The 16,256-nt window shown below is 34.6% G+C and overlaps 1 protein-coding gene across 6 annotated transcripts in view; it reads right to left on the bottom strand.

Annotated features, from left to right (window-relative positions):
- The window catches only part of PRKG2 (protein kinase cGMP-dependent 2), a 122,568-nt gene that overhangs the window by 49,945 nt on the left and 56,367 nt on the right, over positions 1-16,256 (bottom strand). For 2 of the 6 annotated variants that reach the window (XM_005554953.5, XM_005554954.5), the window contains exons 7-12: positions 12,785-12,862; positions 11,094-11,188; positions 8,045-8,113; positions 4,065-4,163; positions 2,570-2,723; positions 272-408 (exon numbers count right to left, since the gene is read on the bottom strand). In XM_005554953.5, coding sequence (XP_005555010.1) covers positions 272-408; positions 2,570-2,723; positions 4,065-4,163; positions 8,045-8,113; positions 11,094-11,188; positions 12,785-12,862 — 632 coding nt within the window. Of the gene's footprint in view, positions 1-271; positions 409-2,569; positions 2,724-4,064; positions 4,164-8,044; positions 8,114-11,093; positions 11,189-12,784; positions 12,863-16,256 lie in introns of those variants that run through there. The other 4 variants (XM_065545059.2, XM_015450373.4, XR_012435315.1 and 1 more) reach the window with 3 other exon arrangements.

Below are 16,256 nucleotides of genomic sequence, written 5' to 3'. Positions count from 1 at the left end.
TTTAATTGGACATTGTAAAATAACTAAAATAGTATAAGCGGATTGTTTGTAACACAAAGGATAAATGCTCAAGGGGATGGATACCCAATTTTCCATGCTGTAATTACTATGCATTGCATGCCTGTATCAAAACATTTCATGCGTCCCATAAATATATATGCCTATTATGTACCCACAAAAATTAAAAATAAAAATAAAAATAAAAATAATTTCAATAAATAAATAAAGAGCCTGAAAATCCTAAGTCCTTGGAAGCCAAGTGCTCACTTACTTCACAATGAATGGAGAGCACAGCTCCTCTAAGATCCTCTTCTCTGAGTAGACATGCTCCTGCTGCTTGGTGTCAACTATGTGCTTCTTCCTTATACACTTCATAGCAAAAGCGACATTCTCATTTTTTACTTTAACCTATGTAAAAAATGGAAAGATACCTCAAAATTAACTTATATCTATATAAAATATGCTAATTGATGAGAGTTAAAACTGTTTCATGTTTAATTAGTATGGAAGCCGTTAACCACTTATCCCTTTGAGAACTTTCATTCAAGTGTACACACTTCCCTTTCATCATAATTTCTAGAATAGTTCATCTGTCTAGGATGTGGCCCTAAAATTTTTGTATTAAAGTAAAATAAAATTCTGTTAGACTTAATATTTAGATAGCCATTCTATTTTTAATTGCGTGACATAAAAACTTTGACCAGAATTGCCATTTTTTTCTTATTATTCCCTTTGCTTTCAAAGCAAGACATATTATTATTATTATTATTATTATTATTATTATTTTAAGACAGGGTCTTACTCTGTTGCCCAGAGTGCAGTGGTGCAATCAGGGCTCATTGCAGCCTTGACCTCCTGAGATCAATCTATCCTCCCATCTCAGCCTCCTGAGTAGCTGGGACTACAAGTGTAAACCACCACACCCAGCTAATTTTTGTATTTTTTATAAAGGTGGGGCCTCACTATGTTGCTCAGGCTAGTCTCAAACTCCTGAGCCCAAGCAATCCTTCCACCTTGGCTTCCCAAAGTGCTGGGATTATAAGCATGAGCCACTGCACCCAGCCTAAAGCAAGATATATGAAATCAAGCTCTATATCTGTACCATCCAATATGATAACTGCAAATCACATGTGGTTATTTAAATTTAAATCAAATAAAATTAAAAATTCAGTTCCTGAGTTATACTAGCCACATCTCAAAAGCTCAACAGTCACATCTAATTAGTGGCTACCCTATTGAATAGCACAGATATGGGACTTCCCTCAGCACAGTTCTATTAAACAGTACTACTCTAGATGCACAAACAATTATTTTCTTAAAAGGAAATAAATATTTTAAAATAACTTTTTGATAGATTTAAAACTCCATAAGCAGGCTACGCTAGACAATTAACTAGATTGTGCAGAAATGGCTGCACTCCATATTTTGCTCATGTTTGCCGTTAGTGCTGCCCATGACTTTCAAATCAATGGTGAATTTACTGCTTCAATTATTATTGGAAAACAGATCTCAGCTTTGTTAATGGAATCCTTTTGCCACAAACTTTGATGAAAAATACCACTGCAGACAGGTATTATCTTTGTCTCTCCATAAGGCAAAAGAGACATTACACACATTATGTATCCTAAAGAACCATTTGTCCCCACCCCCATCAGAGATGAAGTAAGCACTGGGTGTGAAGTGTACTGTCCAGACTTTCCTGACAACATTTCAAATCTGCTCATGCCCAAGGCCAGCCAGCAGACCAGCGAGTCAGCAGAGTTCCCAGAAGATAAGTTATGGTGAATCCTTAAAAATCTGATGGGCAAAGAAGGACTTGGTAATTGCCAAGGCCTCAGAGCCATCTGTACCCAGTAAGGCCACAGATCTCTATTCCACAGTTTCCTTAGAAAACTTGTTCTGACAGTACCACTTTTGCTACTCCTTGGAAGCTGATAGCTCAGGGAGGGGGTGATGTGGAAGGCACAACTGAAATCAGGCTATAAGTTCCAAGATATCCTGATCAACACTACAGAAGGCTGCTCTTCAAATATTCCCTTGCATTCATCTTCTTGTCTTTTCTCACAATATGAAATTTTGAGCAACCCAAAAATAAGATAATGAAAGTGAAATAGAGACATGGTACTGGAGTTGTTTAAAGAATGTAACTATAACATTGAATATTTCATTTCTATGGCATTTTCACTTGACACATTCTTCTTTTTTTTTAGTGTATAGAGACTAAAAGTGTCATGAATGTATATAGACACACATTTGCTGTTAGAAAATACATTATTTTATGTTTCCTTTTGGAAGCGCTTACTTGGTACATTGATAATTATTGAGAAGAAAATTCACAAAAGATGTGATGTAAGCTTGAACTAGCAGTTGATTATTACAAGTTACTTACTAGCACAGACCTGCTACTATACAATTTACAGAGTGAAAAGTTTACTTTCTCAATTTTGGTTCAAAGCAACATTTAAGATAGCAGTAACAATTCATATATTCCTCCAAGATATGCTGGAATATAAAACAAAAAAAAAAGTCAAAAGGCTTCTCTCAGATGCTTGAAACGTAAACCCCTTACAAGCTCAACTCTTCCGAACCCACCAACGCCCAGTGTTGCAATAATCTCAAGGTTCTGGAATGGGGATGATGAGGAAAATCTGGCCACCTTCTCCTTCAGCTGAATCATTTCCAGAGAGAGTGCTTTGGACAGCTTCCAGTTAGACATGGACCGCCTGTACAAGAGAAGTGAAACTTTACACACACACACACCCATAATCAAAAGGTGTCATGCCATACATAAATTTCACTCCTACGACAGTCTGATTTCTGCTGTAACTACGATTTATAGTTGCCACAAAGGCTATCTCAACTTCTATGGATCAGATTCAGTCCCATGCAGGGAGAAAACAATAGAACATATAAACATAAAACTCACACATATATACACATACACATACACATACACATACACATACACATACACATACACCAGGGAACAGACAAATGCCAAATTGAATCAATGAGAGGTAAAATGGGTATAGTTTGTGGTATTTAAAATGTACCTCTTAAGTTTCTTCTCAGTGTGGAAATTTTTTTTAAATTAAATATATATATACCTCAAAAAAGCTGTTAAAAAACCACCGTGAAAAGCAGTCAATGAAAAGGAATAAAGCAAGGCGGCCACTTCCTTTGCTGCATGTACAGGAGAATGCCACACTGACAATCTTTCCAACATTTTGCTAGTTTTATCAGATCTTGAAGCTTTGCATGGCTGAACCAAAATAACTGCTTTGTGAAATATGAAAAGTACATTTCTTACTTTATGTCTAAGTATTGTTGTTTGGAAATACCCATTTTTTTCTCCTTCAATAAGGTTTACTGCTCCGGGTTACATATTCATAAATTATTACCACAAAAGGCCTTCAGCATAAAAATTGCAAAAACATATGTGAAGTACTGATTGAATCTTCTAATTGAATTCAAATTTAAGTTTTCTAAGAATTTTGACTATATGGCTTTGATAGCATTATCTAGTGAACATATGCTTAAGCATTCACTCTAAAAAAATGTTTCAGCAAACAATTTTCAAATAATTTTCATTTAACAAAGTAGAGTTTTCTAGTACATAAAAAAAATGAATCACTATCACTACATTTAGAGACCTACCCAACCCCCTCCTCCACATATCCCTGGGCAATAGTTTCTTTACATTTTGAAAAAATTCTAACTATAACCCTGCTCTTTACCTCTAATCAAATATTAATGTCTTTTTGAGCTAAGTCACCAGGCAACATAAAATATCCCTTTTGTAAGTCCCTGGATTAGAACATTTCTCCCTAACGTTCCTACTCATCACCCAAAATAAAGGAGCAGACTATTTATAATAGACTTAGATAATATCCATGGTAGTGGAAGTGGTGGTGTCTTTGTGGAAGAACAATTAAAAAGAACTCTCCAGAATTTTCTAGTGAAGGCACATTAAAAGTTACCACACAGCAAGTCACACCCTCTGTCCCCTTCTTTATTGGCTGCCAGAAGTCAGTTCCAGCTCAGGAAAACATTCCTCCACTTACTTTGCATGTCTTTTTTCATCATCACGGTTCAGGTTTGCCACATATCCTTCAAGGTATTTTTGCAGCTCTTCAAATGTACCAACAGTTTGGTTGAATGTTCTAAATAGATAGAATAAAATAAAATGCTCCGTGCTGATAGTTACCAAGGCAACTTGACATTCTTCTAAGCTCATAAAACACTAGCTGGTTATTTATGACTTTATAAATCATTTTTAAATAATTTATGAGATATTAAAGTGGATGTAATATGTAGAATGGTTATTAAAAGCCATATAAATTGATCCTTTGAGTTTATAAAAGCAAAGCGGCTATTAATGAGAACAGAAAACATTTTTTATAGTTTTCTGCCTTGTATTTAAGGTTTAACAACAATTTTTTTAAGAAGATAGTGGGAAGGGAACAGCCTTACATGACGTGTTTACCGAATCAACAGGTTACAGGGGTTGCAGATTCTTTTAACTTTGCTTAATTAAGTTAAGCTATATATCTTTTAAATCGAGAATAAAATTTATCTCTTGTCTCAAGATAACTCTCTCCATTTCACATTCCTTCATAATTAAATCTAAATCATTTTACCTTACTTTAGTAGTTCTCTGAGGATTAGCCAACATCTCATTACCTTTCTCACCCTTCCTGGATCACAGGTTCCTCATGGGCCTGATCTAATCTCTCGGTCTCCAGTCCATGATCATTGGGAATTCTAACACAGTCCTATGCCCTTGAGAAAAAATAATCCCTTTCCCCACCAGTGAAAGGCCAACTTTCTTGATTACTTCCAATGCTTCCCTGCTTCTATCTCCAACAATCTATCTTGACTTGTAATTATTAGGGTACTTCTTTTCCCTACTACAAAATAGTATCCTTCTTAAAAGTAAAGACCATGCTTTAATCATCTTTGTAACATTTTAAGTACCTGGTACACAGTAGAATGAAAAGAGTGAGTTTACCTCAAAATACCTAAAACTAATAAGCCAGAGCCACCTCAGTATTGTGCTGTCTCAACTTACTGCCTCTACCCATTTACTTGACAACCAATCTATATTTACTTTATTAAGCACATATTACATACTGTGCAGAGTATTTTTCCTTTTCCCCTCCAGATCTATTCTCTACTCTTTTCTAGCCTGTTCTATGGGCTGACCTTTGTTGACTGAAGAGTAGTGAGACATAAAACAGGATGGTTATGAATTTTCTAATTTCCAATAGTTGAAATTTTCTGTTAAAAAGGAAACACTCTTACTTTGTTTTACTTTTATTTATTCTATACTTCAGCATTATTTTGCTGGCTATTAAACTAACTGCAGTATTGCTGTAAACAAATTTTATTTTTTAAATAGAGGTGAGACAGGTGCTATAGGTCTCTAGAAATTCTCCACTAACTAATCCTAAAGTCAAGTTTAAACAGCTACAACATTGTTGCTGTGATATTCATATAGCTTACATTAATTCAGATGCTATAGTCTGAGCAATAACTAATTAGCTTTTTTTGAAATTTGTACCAATGGTCAATGATAGAGATGTGACAAATAGCATTTCCCATTTGTTTAGAGCTCTTGCCATACAGCAGGGTTATTTCATATTTTATCACTTTTAAAAATAGGAAATATAACTCAAACTTTAACTCTCCTTCTTGTAAGCATTTGTTAAAATCATGAATTAAGAAAGAAGAAATAAAAAGCCATTGGCTTTCAGGCACTATATTTCATTGCAAGGATGGTGCCCTGTATTCAGCCACCATCTGGTGAGCACTTCCCATATGCCAAGGACTATGTCAAAGGCTGGCACTGCAACCGCAGTGAACAAGTTACATGTTTCTGTATTCATGAAGCTTACAGAAGCGTGGGGAGACAGATGTTAAATAAAGCAATCAAAGTGTTATAATATGACAAGCGTATAAAGGCTGCTATGAGCGCATTATCGTGGGATCTTATTCTAGTCTATAAGTCATAGCTAGGATGATCATATAATTTATCATCCAAGCTGGAATATATTTCAGAGTGACTTGATGTGTCAATATTAAATATGCTGGTGTAATCTGAACTGTCTCAGTAAATCCAAGATGTAAGTAAACCTAGTTATAGTTGATAATCAGTTTGTCCCACCCACAGAAAAAATTTACATAATTTTTATGTCTCATTGTGCCTAATGCAATATTTTGTATTTTGCAGACTCTAAATTACACATATGTGAACTAAACATTTTAAAATTATAAACTAGCAAGTAACTTTTAAGCCATGTAAAATTATTATATCTTTATGGATTATGAATACATGAGATATTTTATAAATACGTGGTGTATGTGATTACAATGAAGAAAAAGGAAATGAGTTCCTCCTTTCTATCCTATTTTTAGTCCTAGCATTTTGCATCCATTTATAATATTTTACCACACAGCTAATGCCACTCAGTGCTTGCACATATTTTAAGGAACATGTATACAAGACAATGCATTATTGATACAACACTGTACCAATATATTTTCCATTTGAGAGTTGGCATCCAAAGATTACCTTTATCTGAACACAATTGGCACTTTTCTAGTCCTACGCTTTTGCTTGAGGGTTTTATTTCACCTAGGGGGACCTCGACATTTCCTCTTTGCCTAGAAAAGTCCTATTAATACTTTAAATCCCTTTTCCACACCGAAAAATTAAAATAAAACCTTAACCACTTTACTGCATACTGATTGCTCTTCTTTTTGAACACATGCTTGGGAGCCAACTGGCATGGTGGAAAGCATGGGGAAATGAGTTAGGAAGCCCAGACAGGGACGGCTCCAACACAGGGAGCACTGTTGGGGAAATTATTTAACCTACCTGGGACTCATTTTGTATCTGTAGAGGAGAGAATTAAAACAACTCTAAGTGATATTAAGAATTATTATTAACATTTCAGGCATGTTAGCATTATTGTGGTCATGCATTACATATAATACTTAGCTTTTAGAAATGCAACTAAAATGTATAGATAAAATAATTTTATGTTGGGAATTTGCTTAAAAATAGTGTGGAGATAGCAGAAAGTGGTAAAGGGGTATAGATAAGGCATCAATTGATCATTGTTTAACTTGCATTATGGGTTCATGATACCATTCTGTCTATTTTTTGGTCTGTTTAAATTTCTCCATAATAAAAATATATTTTTAAATGCTCTAAAATTTTTTTCCAGCTCTATATCTCTAGAATCTATGTTCAATGAATGTTGTATTTATTTAGCAGTCAACTATATACTACCTTGTGATATCTGTTGTCATTTTATAATTTTTGTTAATATTTCCTATGAGTATGCTCTATTTCTTTGACTACACTATGACTTTTCTGACAGTGGCCTGCCTTTGGTATCACTGAATTTCCTTCATTTTGTCAAGTAGATAACCAATAAATATTGAATTGATTAATGAGAAACCCAATGGGGCAGATTCAAACATGATTTAAAATGAGTGATGGATATAAAATGAGACTTATTTTGAAGAATAACCTAAGACAGTTAGAGATTAATATTGACACACATCACTTATAAATTACCACAAACGTTCAATTAAAGTGACTCTGGAAAAATATGTAACTAATAAATATTTTATGCTTTGAGAGAGGTTTTGTTCAAAACATTTTTGACTACTAAAGGCATTTTAGAAATAAATTTTATAATTGTTCACTATATTGTATAGAAGAAATCCATAAGTGAACTAATAAACTTATTTCCCTAGAAGATGCAGAATTTAAATCAGTCTATTGCTGATATTTATGTACAAACTCTGCACACAAAATATTTAGCCTGCCAGCATCTGCCCCTGCCACAGACCAATTCAGATCAGAAGGCCCTGTTCCTTCCCATGAATTTTAATAGAATGTACTTGCAGCTGAGATCGGCCAGTATTTCCAAGTGGTGATGAATGAGAAAACAGATCGGCCTTGGAGTAACAGAAGGCCAAGTCTTCAAAGGTGGCAGTGGCCTGCCTCCTCCAACATCAGTATACTCACTCTCGATCTATAACCAGGCATGCAACATCATTTTCTTCAGCAATAATGTTAGCTGACCTGACATCATCACTGCAAACAAAAATAGGAAATTCAATTTTCACTATAATTAGAAATTAAACATCCACTTTTATTAGGGAATGTACTAACTTTGTAGGAAAACACAACCATCACTTAAACCTCCCCAAAACTGCTTTTATACATCATAATTTATATCTCCCAAAAAAGATTTGAAATACGCCCCAACAGAGGTTATGTACATAAGGAATTCAGAGGAGAAGAAGATAATTGCACTGGGAACAGAGAAGAATAAGTGACAACAAATGTTAATGGAATCTCATTCTGAGCTTTGTGAAAGTCCAACTAAAATAGCTCTCCTCTGACCAAAGGAGAAGTATTCATTAACAAGAAGGCAAAACTGAAATTAACTGATCAGAGAAATGTATTGGAAAAACAGTCAAGTAATTAGCATAAGATAAACCAATCATTAATAAAATAAAAAAGTAATTTCAGTGCCATATCACCCAATTAATTAAATACTAAAATACTTTCATTTCAAAGTGTATATTTTTCATCATAGCATGTCTTAAAATTGGTAAAATATAGTGTAATTAGCAGCATTTTCTTTTTCTTAGGAGTATATAATAGAGCAGTGCATCTTATAACTGATATCTTGCAATTGTATATGATCTAATGGTTGCAAATTTAATTACCTAATGAATGCCAATGGGTATCAGGTAAAGTACTTCTTTAGAGACCTTTACTTATATTAGCTTCCTCCCTCTATTAGTTATAAACTAAAAGACACACACACAAATGGTACATCCACAAGGCACCCCACGCTCTGAGATTCATTTAAGGTGACTTGGGAGTACCAAGCATACCCTGGAGTACACTTTGGGACTCTCCTAGACAACTTCATCAAAAATGTTATCACACAAAGTATATTTCCTTTACCTTCTCTTAGTAATGGGACAGGAAAAACACTGGCAGCCCATCTCTACTATTTCAAAGAAGACCCCTATCTACCTAGCTCACATTCTGAGACCTTCTGACATAACTCGCTGTCCCTCCCAAGTTTACAGGGTCCTTGTTAGAAGATATGAGTGAAAGCACTTCAGTTTCATGGACCTTTGAGACAGGAGCAGGTAGTTTGTACTTGTATATGTAAAGGTAGAGACAGAGATAGAGATGGTGGATGTAGAGCCAGACAGATCTAGAAATAGATATAAACATAGACACAGACACAGACATGATCTTGACTGTGGGCCAACCATTTGATTTGTGAGCTTAGAGAAAGGAAAGGCATATGGTATTCCTTTTGCATGTCAGTATCATGATTCTGACTGAGAATATTCTCTGCAAACATTTTACAAGTATTAGATGTATGTAAATACACTTATATTTCTTTCATAGTAACTGTGTAAGTTCCATAGATTTATTTTCTCACATCAAATTCTGAAAGAACTCCAGGGACTATTTAATGTCAAGTCATGGAAATATACAGAATATAAGGAATACTGAATCATGGTCAGTGGCCCTAAAACGTGATAGCATTAAAAGGCACAAAAATATAAAAATATTTATCTCCAACTTTCCTTCTCGTTGATTTTAGCTTAATGCTTTCAAACACCTTTAGGAACTGAGTGTCTATATTAAACATAAATTCCCCTGCTTTTTTATGGGAAAACACTATAATTGGCTAGCCACAACATACAGCATAAATTACTTCAGGCTCAGCAAAACTGAATAACATCTTTTCTTTCAAGAGCTATTTTGACTCTATACTGCATTTACAAAGTTCTGTGCACTTACAAGCTTCAGCTGTTTTGCTTGAAAGTATGAGAAAACCTTTAAGTGTTAAGAACAAAGACATTGAAGTCCTGGATAATGATATTACGTTATTATATTGCATGAATGTATATTCTGTTACAAAGAAACAAAAAGAAGAAGAATTTTCCTAATATTGAAACAAGTTCATTACTAGCTATAAAGTGGTAAAGAAGAATTCAGTTTGTCTTTAAATCCCACTTTTAAATTATTTACATAATAGCTAAAACTTTATTTTTAGTAGTTGGTTTTCTTTAAAAACTAAGAGATTTATGATTTTTAAAGACTCAAATTTGTGTTCAGGTAATATCTGAACACTTTTTCTTTGTTCTGTACTTATGAAAACCTGATCTACAAATCAGCAGAATTGGGGTTTCATGGGCAAAGGTTAAGAAGACAAATGAACAGGAAGACTATTCCTTTTCCAAAATCATACAGTTGAAACAAATGCATTTAGTCATATGCAAATTTTAACTTATTTCTTAAGTAATTCCAAGTATTAATTTGAAAACATAGACAATTCCAATAAAGTGTGTTGCTCTAACTTTAACTTAATATTTTATAAAGTTATTTATATTTAGGAAAATGCATTTGATCAGACTTGAGGTTTTTATGAGTTCCAGGAAATGCTAAGTGTGCCTCAAGCCATTTAATTAACTTTTAAAAATATTTCTTCCACAAATTAGATCAACAGTAAATAAACTCATACCTCAAGACTGAAAGTTGTGCTAAAAATTTCAAATGTACTATTTCAAGTTGTTTTTAAAACTTGCAAAATGAGCTGATAAAAATTCTTAAGAAAAGACTACTTTTGACTTGATGATTTAAAAGCACACAAAATATATACAATTATTTCATAATTTTTTAAAAGGTCAAAACTCTGAAGTAGGCAATATTTCAAACTTTGGAAATATAAAAATCTGTTTATAAGGGTAATTTTTCTAGTTTTAATCTTTTCTCAGACACTTTTTTGAAACTAAAAAGTTTAATAGAACACCAATTTCATTTTCACTAGCAAACTTAAGATTTTCCAATTATTTCCTCTGCAAATTAGTATACTTACTTCCTACATAAAAAGCATTCTAAGAAATCACTTCAAAATATATAATATTAGAATATTTGTTGCCATTAACTTGGTAGCTCAATTTAACAACTCTAAATGATTTTATATAAAAAATAGAGCATTTTATCTAAACTATGGCATATAAATTCATGAATTCACCTGATAAGAGCTTTTTCTCCAAAGTATTCTCCTTTCTGCAGTGTTTTTATCAGCTGTGGTTGATCATGGCCTTCTGTACTCTGTGTTACTTTTACCTAAACAATGTTAAACAATACAAAGAAAAAGAGACTGAAGGAAAAGGAGAATCTGAACACACATTCATTCAAGCAAACCCTCCAGACCTAGATAAACCTGAACAAGGAAAAAGACAATACTTTGTTTTAATTTTATGGCAATTAGGACAATTACCTACATTCAACCCATTTTGATAGATGTGAGAAATCTTATGGGCCAATATTATCAAATAACTACCCACTGTAAGAGGAACATTCACCATCTAAACTCCACCTCCTAAAGTTAAATTTTAAATGTGAATCCAGTGATTCCTTCTGAGAGATCCACAAAGCAAATAATAATGGTCTTGTGGGAACTTTTTCTATTTTAAAAAGCCTAATAGAGTTGACAAATTAATCAAAAATAAGGTTGAATATCAGTAGTTCTGAGTCTGGTATCAATAGATTGACTGGCTGAATCCTGTGCATCTCCTAAAACTGAATGCAGAATGTTGATTGAAAAAGGGTCTACAACTTTCATGGGCATCTCAAAGCAATCTGTTTCCCAGAAAGGCTTAAGAACCCCCCACCCAGCAGGGCCAAACAGCAAAAGCCCTGTTTGTGGTTAGAGTTATTCCAATTCGACATGGTAACAAGTGTTGCTTTAGGCTGAATAGAAATTCTGTTTGGCATTTATGTACGTCACAATGAATTAAAAATTTAAAAATAATAAACGCAATTTTTTATTAGCAAGAATTCTTTCAAAGTATGGGGTCTAGGCTGGAAAAAAATGACAGGAAGCAGTTCTGAGTGTTGAAGAGTTTCAGAGGTTTGAAACTATTTTGTTCATGTTTTTCCTTCACTTGGGGCCAAATTCAAAGTTCAACCACAATCCAGTTTACAAATGGCAGTGCCTGACTCCCTGATGATAAACTGTTCCAGAGAAGAGATAACATACATAAAAATCTGCCAGTTTATACACACAGGTACTCAAGAATTGACCCCTCCCTTCAATATTTCACAGATGTTTTTCATCTCTGAGTAACATTGTTGAGTCAACATTGGAACAACTGGCAACATGTTATCCATTCAATATCTAGGTTAAGAAAAAGACTTATTGTACATGTTAATATAAATTTTGCATCAGCATCTAAGTTCACTTGAGTTGTTTTGTATCAGTTGAAATTCTGAGCCATATTAGTTCTATAAGCTTGATACCTAATTGTTAGAGTCTTCAATTGCTGAATTCATTCTCCACCTGCTACTTGTCATATCTGTTGGATAAGAAAATACTCTAGTACTGATCTTGGAATCTGAGGATGATTGAGAATCACATATTCATAGCCAGAAGGGACCTTATAAATAATCCAGCCATCTCATATACAATTAAGCTAGGTCTATCCCCAAAAAATCAAGTGACCTACATAACATTACTAAGAAGTGATTATTTCTTAGGGGGTCCTGTGGCCTCCGCTCCAAACCCCGTGTTCAAACAGAATTGCATGGGACTCTACCGGTAGAAGCTCCTTTATCTGTCCAAAATGGAGGACCTATGTTACAATGCAAAGCATAGTTGAGTTTATGGCAAACTGATTTAAAATAATCTTTTTGATTTAGTAAGCTTTAATTAATAGTTACCTTTCCTTTTGCCAAAATGAAAAAGGTACTTCCTTCCTCGCCCTCTCTAATGATGTAATCTCCTTTATCATAGTATTCCTGTTGGGATGAGAGAGAAAGAAAATGTTAGATCAAGTGGAGACATACAACTGAAGACATAAAGGAAGCAGAACTCCTTTTGTCTTTGAAATGAGTATTTCACACCTGTTTTGGGGTTTGTTTGGTTGTTGTTTTTGCCTATTGTAACTGCAAGCTTTTCTTACATGGCAGTCATAAACAGTAGAAAAATAAGGAGACTTTTGCTTTATTATCTGCACTTACGTTTTCTTCTTTCACAGAGTAAATTCACCTGGCATACTGAATTTCAGGCATGGGGTCCAAAGATATAAAGAGAAACGAGAGCCAGGCAACATAACCAGCTTTCACCTGCATAATCTAAATATAAACTGTTTGGTGATCAGCAACATTCTAAAAATTGAGTCTGGGGTCTAGAAAAAGAACAAGTGATTATATAATATCCCCAATGGATATTAGGAAAATTACCCTTAATTTCTAAGTCCTTGAAAAGCAACTTCTCGGAAGATTCTACATTCACAGTAGGTAATGCTGTCATAATACTATATCCAAAGATTTCTCATCATAAAACATTGACATTGGAAATTTTTACATGCAAATTCTATAATTTAGATTTATCCTCATGAAATCTCAAATTATTGCATATTTCTTTTCATTTGTTAACATCTGTTTCTCTTGTAAATGTTTATGTGATTAGAAAATTCTTGAGGAGGGAAAAGTAATCTATCCACCTGTCAGACCAAAAGAGCAACTAAAGATCTCAGAAAACAAAGGATAGATTAAACTGTCCACCTCTACTTTGCTTTAATTTGATCTTGTCTTAAAGTCACAGAACTAAGATGGATCTCTTAATTATTTATACAAACAAAAGTGGCTTCTTTAATTTTTAAAAAGGCATAACTAACCACATAATTGCTCTCTCTTGTTTTTCTTTTAGACTTGAAAATAAATTCCAAACTAAACTACTTTTGTGTCTGTTGTTTTTCAGTACTTTCTTGATCATTTATTCTTAAAACCTATTTACATTTCTGGAATAAATATCACTCCTAATACTAATAAATATGCCTTTTATTTTCATAACACTATGTACATTTTATAAGACATGTCAACATCTCATGGAAGGAAGTATAATATTTTTGGAGTAAAAAGTACTTTGAAGCCAAACACATCTATATTCAAATCCCAGTTTACAATCAATTTTACTTTCCTCAACCGATAAAATTAAAGTAACAACACTTATCTTCAAAGATTTAGGAAAGCGCACGAGTTTTCTATTGCTGCTGTAACAACCACAAACTTGGTGGCTTAGAGTCACACCCTTTTAATATTTATAGTTTCTGTGAGTCAGAAAGTCTATGCACAATGTTGCTCAATTAGGTTTCTCAGTTAGGGTCTCTCAGGATGGAGCTCAAGGTATCAATAGGGCTTATGTCATTCCGGAAGCTCAGGGGAAAATTCACTTTCAAGGTCATTCAGGTTGCTGGAAGGATTCACCTGCAGGATAAGATCCATTTCCTTACTGACTGACAGTGGGAACTGCCCATCAGGTCTCTCCCATTCCTGCAGAGAGCCTCTAGATTCTACTTCTGCTGCATCTCTCTGACCCCAACCAGAGATAATTCTATGCTCATGTAACTATACTCAATAGTCATTCACCTAGCCAATTCATGGTAATCTATTTTAAAGTCCCAAACTTTAAGCATACCATTAAAGTCCCTTTTGCCATGTAATATAACATATTCATACATTCCAAGGATTAGAATCTGGATATCTGGAAGGGGGGGTGGGGTGGGGCAGGGAACCATTCTGCCTACCACAATAAGTCAATGAAAGGCAATGTTGTCTGAAATATTAGGAGCATCTGAAATACAGTAAATGCACAATTAATCACTGCCATGCTAAGAAGGAGAATGGTAATGATTTGCTCAGCTGTTTCCTACATCTTCTGGACCTCTATTTCCTTTTCTGTAAAGTTAAGATTGTGTTTACTGCTACACCTAATGTCGTTTGAGGACTAGTTAAGATGGTGTATCTAAAGTACCTGATGGAATGTTTAGTACACACTAGGTATCTGGTGACTGTTCATCTTGTGAAAGAGGCTGTGAGCTGGTCTTGAAAGTCTTTCAGAGGAATATATGACTGTCTAGGTAACTTACACTTGCCAGCCTTCCTGCATTACCTATGGCCATGTGATCAACTTTCATCTAAAAGAATATGAGTGGAAGTGATCTGTGACACTTCCACACCAAGCCCATGCATGCTTCCATGCATGTATCTTTATACTTTTTCCCCAGTTATAATGGCATGGCCCATACAAACCTAGAAAACCACATGTTGAAAATGGTAGAGTAGACATCACCTTGGGTTCCCGAATGACTGTGTGGAGCCAATTGGGACTATCTTCCCTGGACAGTTATGTTAATGAGAGACAAACTTCTGTTTTATTTAAGCAATGATATTTGGCATTTCTTTGCCTCATAGTTTGTTTACTCAAACCCTTCATCCCTTCCCAAATTTAGCTTTATCACAAACCTTGACTATATGCAGTGTGATTTTACAGTGGAGATGACTATGACCCTTACAGAATGATCCTCATTCCCCACACGGTCCAGCTGTCTTCACCATGTAGCTAACATTCAATGTTCTTTGCTATAGCTGCTGGGATTGTGTTCCATGTTCCTATTTCAGACAGTCTGCTCTTCAAGCTCCCCTGTTCCCATCACAATTTTAGTCCTCATTACCCACATGGAGCAGAAGAAACAAGGAGAATTTCTGAAGTGCTGTTAGGCTGTTCTTCAGTTATTATAAAGCCTTTGATGTGTGCAGAGGTGTGGCTTTAATTCCTGACAACCGAATAACTTCAAAGGGGGGAAAGCTTGAAAGGAGACACTGAGGAAGAACTTTGTTATTTTTTAAGGGACAACCTTACTAGTGGTATTTTTTTCCACGGATGATTCTTTGTCACCCAAAACCATGGGAGGAAGATAAATAATACCTCCCAGTGTGTTGACAGTAACTTCATAGATCAGAAAAGGCTGTGGAAATAGGTCAGACCAAAAATATACAGTGGTAAGTACTGACTGTGATGCTAGACTGCCCAGTGTTTGTCAACTGGGGAGTGCAACCAGTCAAGCCAGGGTGGTCACTGAGACCAAAAAGAGAAATGCAAATAATGTTGTTATTGTCCTTGTGGTTACATTGCAGAGGTGTCCCTTAGAGGACCAAGAAGCCATAGACCCTATCCTGCAGAGCAATGGTTTTCAAGCATTTTTTACCCTCACCAACAGTAAGAAATACATTCTACATGTACTCGCAATACATACACAAGAGCACGTACACATATTTACACAAAATAGAAACATTTTTCAAAATAATACTTATACTTACTATTCTGATTTTTTAAATGTTCCTTTAAATT

The sequence above is a fragment of the Macaca fascicularis genome, chromosome 5, assembly GCF_037993035.2.
Source record: "Macaca fascicularis isolate 582-1 chromosome 5, T2T-MFA8v1.1".
Taxonomy (NCBI): domain Eukaryota; kingdom Metazoa; phylum Chordata; class Mammalia; order Primates; family Cercopithecidae; genus Macaca; species Macaca fascicularis.
This window is presented reverse-complemented; position numbering and strand designations above follow the sequence as displayed.